Source organism: Arachis ipaensis, chromosome B01 (genome assembly GCF_000816755.2).
Source record: "Arachis ipaensis cultivar K30076 chromosome B01, Araip1.1, whole genome shotgun sequence".
Classification (NCBI taxonomy): Eukaryota; Viridiplantae; Streptophyta; class Magnoliopsida; order Fabales; family Fabaceae; genus Arachis; species Arachis ipaensis.
This window is the reverse complement of record NC_029785.2, coordinates 679,144-684,025: the sequence shown is the minus strand read 5'-3', so window position 1 is coordinate 684,025 and position 4,882 is coordinate 679,144. Positions and strand designations below refer to the sequence as shown.

Genomic DNA, 4,882 nt, shown 5'->3' with positions numbered 1-4,882 from the left:
TTTTTAAAAATTAATTTGATTATTAATCTAAAATAAATTCTTATATAAAATTTAAAAAAATAAAGATTCACATATATTTATTTTTATATAAAATTAATAATTAAAAAAGATTAAATAATAATTTAATCAACTATATTTTCTAACACGTCAGCAAAATCCAATTGCATAATAAGAGATTTTCTATCATCACTATCAGTATTCACTGCTCAGTTCTTATTACAACTTTCCTTCATTATCTCTCTCACTTATCCGCCAAATGATTTCGTTAACCGCCGCGAGATTTTCCAGTGTACCTACATTCTTCATTCTCTCTCCGTCCTCTTCTCCCTTCATCTTCGTCGGAGCACGCCGGAGACCATCGCCGCCGAAGAGAACAGTAGCCGCCGGCGCCAGAATGGGAGGAGGAGCGAGGTTCGACGGTCCGGTTCCAGTATCTGGCGACATTGAGGAGAACGACGTCGTTTTTGAGCACTGCGTTACGCGGACTCTTCCCCCTGCGGTGACTTTGGAGGAAGGCCTTCGGAAAATCAAGGATTCCATTGAGACGCTGAAGCTTTCGCCGCCTCGTAGCTCCACCGGATTCCTTAGGTTTCAGGTATCAAATTTGTTCGTTTCAGTGTTAGAACGATAAAATACGAGAAAATGCGAGAAAGCGTGAGTAAAGAGACAGTCACAGAGAATTTAACGGTTATTGAAACTAACTGAATCTAACAAACTGCACCTGTAACTATCTAACTAACTAACTAACATCACGTGACAGTAACTGAAACTAACTTACTAACTAAGTAACAGCACGTGATGACAGTAACTAACTATGAAGCTGTGCTAACTAATGTAGCTTCGAAGGAAGCTCTGACACTGAATTACAACCAGCAGTGGTGGAGTGATTGGTTTTCTTATTTTTGTTTCAGTTTTAGATTTAGATATATATATTTATGGAATATGTGTTGTTTTGCAAGGATAATTTGTGTTTTGAAGGGATCATTTAGGTTTGTTTGTTTGTTTGTTTTTTTTTTTTTTTTTGCAAAATTGTTTGTTTTTCAGAAAACAATGAGCATTGGCAGACTGGCAGTGTGAGTTGGTATCTTTATCTTAGTTTTATTTTATTTTTGGTTTTTGATGAAATTAGTGTCATGCAAAGGTTGTGGAATTAGTTAAAAGCCTGTCTCAAATTATTGTTCATGTATGTTAATTTACACTCCTGCATTTCAAAAGCCTAAAAGCCTAATTATGAAATTGAAGTTCTTAGTTTAATGTAAGGACATCTAAACCAGCTGAAAGTTTGGAAAATGTTGTCTATGGTGAAATGCTGAAACGATGCACTCCTGAATTATTGCTATGTGGATGTCATTTTCTTTTCCAGGTGGCTGTGCCTCCAAGTCCTAAGGCATTGAATTGGTTTTGCAGTCAACCGGAGTTGTCCGGAGTGTATCCTCTTATATACCTGTCAAAGAATGTTGATAATCCAACCTTGAAATCGCTGTATGTGAATGGAAGCCGTGGTCTCTTTGGCATTGGCTCTGCTGTTTCTTTTTCACGTTCATCCAGTGGAAAGCCTAGTATGATCAAAAGGTTGGTTCAACCTGGTCTTCATTCCTTCTGGTTCTATAAAATTCTTATTAGTTGCATGAAAACATCATATAGGACCGATCCAATCTTTGGTTAAAAGCTGGCCTTTCAAAGGACAGGCTCTTGGGTGATGCAGTCATGTTTGAGAGGCTATATTAACTTGCCACTAAAGATGCTTGCAGATTTAAATCTGAGAAAGAATTGAGTTGTTTTTATAATTTGTTTGCAGGTACATCTCTTCTGATTCAACACATATAGTGGCCTACGGTTTTGTGGATATTAATTTTGATAGTGACTCGATTTCCATGAATATTGAGGATGGTTCTTTTTATTTTTTCATTCCTGAGGTAAAGTTATTATTGGAATTTGAAAACAATCTCACTGTCTTCTTCAGTTCTTCCTCCTGTATTTTTTAGAATAATTGTTTAGCATGTATTCTTATTGTCTCACTAATGTGATATTGCTTAAACTGTAATACCATCATAACAGATTGAGTTAGATGAGTTGGAGTGCATTTCCATTTTGACGGTGACACTAGCATGGAATGACTTTTCCCTCTCCACTTTTGAGGAAGCCCTTCATTCACTTGAAATTTCTCTAAACCAGGTCCCAAGCATGCCTTAAATGTATTTTTGGGACCCTTTTTTTTTGGTCTACTTCCTTCTGTATTTATCCTTGATGTCATGTTTCGTTTTGTGCAGATTATGTGTTATACCTGGTCCGGTAGTGACACATTGAAACTAAAAAGCGTAAGATCTGGCCTCAGAAAACTGAATTTGGTAGAAGATAGAGCTATTGCAAGGGTATAAGTTCATTTCCTTCCTAATATGTAAGTCTTACTTGTAGCAAATAACATAGTTGTTTCTCCCTTAATTGTAGTTGTTTAAAGTTGGCTGGTTAGGAATTATTTACCTATACTTTTCCTATTTGTTTTATGTACACATATAGTATCTCATGAGAATGTCAGGTTTAGATAGGGAACTAGAAAAGAGGAGAAAATAGGGACTGAAATATATGGATATATTACTGAATATGGTGTGATGCTTTACAGGAGAGGAATCCTCACCTCTAGTTATCATCATAGGGAAACCCTAATCCAAACAAATAAGGAAATAATAGTAGATATCATAGGATATTCTTTTTATTCCGACAGTATTTGTTCCTTGCATAAGGCATTTGCATTCACTATCTCGGGGGATGCTTAGTATAAAAAAATTTATTTTCCTCTCTCTTTCATGTATTTTGAAATAAGTTGAAAGCGGTTGAAGTATATTATTCCAGTGTTTTTCCTTTATTTATTGCTTTCCTATGTATTTTTTAATATTAGTATATATTAGCATAATGCTTTTGTTCCAAATATATATGTTACGAGCTTTCTGGGCCATCTAAAGCTTGCTTCAAGTCTCTGATTGGTGTGTGTTCTGAGCATTGACTGTTGTTGTATGCTTTTCTGCATGAGCTGCTAGGTCTACATGAACACTATCACACCTGGAAGAAGAGAAAGCGTGGTTGACATCTTGGAACTGGTATCCTGTATTTTCCTTGTTCCTGCCTTTACTAGCATTAAGTTCACCATTTTGTGTGTATTTCTATCCTTTTATGCTTCTGCATTCTGTTGCATATGATCATTTTTCAATGTCTTCCTCGATTCTATTGTAGAAAGAGTCTCCATCTTCCAGTCAATTCTGTGTCAGGCTTTCAGCAACCCATGCCGTTTCACATAACATGGTATGCATTGTTTTGTCTGTATATACAGAAAAAGCATACATTAAGTATTCATCCAATCCCTTTGCAAAACATAAAACAAGAACTATAATATGTGCATAGATATATCTTATTGATTCTAACTTTATTATAATGCTGGAAAAATTGCTGAAGCCTTTTCATGTTATGTCTACTGTCTCTAACTATCAGTTGGATCAATCCAATAAATTATCATCCTCACTAATTGAGTGCGCCAATATCAATGCTGTATGGGCATCATTAATTGTTGAAGAATGCTCAAGGCTGGGTTTGACGGTGAGGTGATCTAATAAATTATTATAATTCTTCTCTCCATTAATAGATTCAAGCTTGTGAATTTTTTCTTTTTCTAGTATTTTTGTGTAGCACCGGGATCTCGGTCTTCCCCTCTTGCTGTTGCTGCTTCAAGTCACAAGTTAATCACATGTATTTCATGCTTTGATGAGCGTTCACTTGCTTTTCATGCTGTTGGATATGCAAGAGGGTCTCACGTGCCGGCAGTAGTCATCACATCATCTGGAACTGCAGTTTCAAACCTTCTTCCTGCGGTGAGATCAACCAACATTTTTCTCCCTTCTTAACTAACCTGGATTTATTTGGTATCCTGAATGCATAAATGATGACCTAACCTTAGTGATTCATTTGTTGTCATTCTTTGGGCTTCTACTAATGCATGAGTTCTAGAAATATATTGAACCGCTTTTGGGGTTTGTGTGCCGTTTTTTTTTGGTTTAGGGGTCTAGGATTGGTACAGCCAGACATTACTTTGCTGTTTATTAATTAATTGTATTCATGCATGTAGTTGTTACGTTAGGCTCCATCAACTTAAGTTGTAGTTACCATTTTCCTGAGGGATTTGCAACCTGAGTTTGTTATGCACGTAAGGTTTTGGATCAGTAAAGTTTTACTTTAGCCCTGATGGAAAGGTCATGATTTTCCTAGGGGATTTCTGATATATGTTGAGATCTTGGAAAACTTTGCCTTATCGATATCTCATCTTCCTATGTCTAGTATTCTTCTCTTAATCATAATAAATTCTTTTATTGGAAAAAAATGTAGGTTGTGGAGGCTAGTCAAGATTTTGTACCACTTCTTTTACTTACAGCAGATCGACCTCCAGAGCTGCTAGATTGTGGAGCTAACCAGGCAATTGATCAGGTTAAAAACTTCAGATGTTTCTCAAAGTCTCATGGTATACATTGTTTGTTATTTAATTAATTTGCGGTCAAAAAATGCCAAATCAAGAGGCAAGGTGTGGAGGGCTGCCCGGGAGGCAAAGATAAATATATAGTTGTTTATTTATTTATGTGATAAAAGAGTAGAAATAGGATTATATAGGAAGCTAAAACTACTAGTGGATAAGTTTGCACCAAAAGAACAACAAAGGTAAACAGAAAATGAAAATCCCCATATAATTGGTAGATAATGATACAATATACTGATACAGACTTAATCTTAGGGTATTTGTTAGACCTCTCTCACAATCTTCCTAGTGACTCCGAATCTTATCTAATTGGCCCCTTCTCATTTTCTATGGCAAGAAATCTTTGCCAATTCTCATAATTTGTTA

General features: G+C 35.9%; 1 protein-coding gene across 6 annotated transcripts in view; it reads left to right on the top strand.

Annotated features, from left to right (window-relative positions):
* The window catches only part of LOC107628739 (protein PHYLLO, chloroplastic), a 14,056-nt gene continuing 9,362 nt past the window's right edge, over positions 189–4,882 (top strand). For 2 of the 6 annotated variants that reach the window (XM_016331436.2, XM_016331363.2), the window contains exons 1-10: positions 190–595; positions 1,364–1,572; positions 1,799–1,916; positions 2,059–2,175; positions 2,271–2,372; positions 3,036–3,095; positions 3,229–3,297; positions 3,484–3,588; positions 3,666–3,860; positions 4,372–4,470. In XM_016331436.2, coding sequence (XP_016186922.1) covers positions 257–595; positions 1,364–1,572; positions 1,799–1,916; positions 2,059–2,175; positions 2,271–2,372; positions 3,036–3,095; positions 3,229–3,297; positions 3,484–3,588; positions 3,666–3,860; positions 4,372–4,470 — 1,413 coding nt within the window. In that variant the 5' untranslated portion in view covers positions 190–256. Of the gene's footprint in view, positions 596–1,363; positions 1,573–1,798; positions 1,917–2,058; positions 2,176–2,267; positions 2,399–3,035; positions 3,096–3,228; positions 3,298–3,483; positions 3,589–3,665; positions 3,861–4,371; positions 4,471–4,882 lie in introns of those variants that run through there. The other 4 variants (XM_021111550.1, XM_021111508.1, XM_021111534.1 and 1 more) reach the window with 4 other exon arrangements.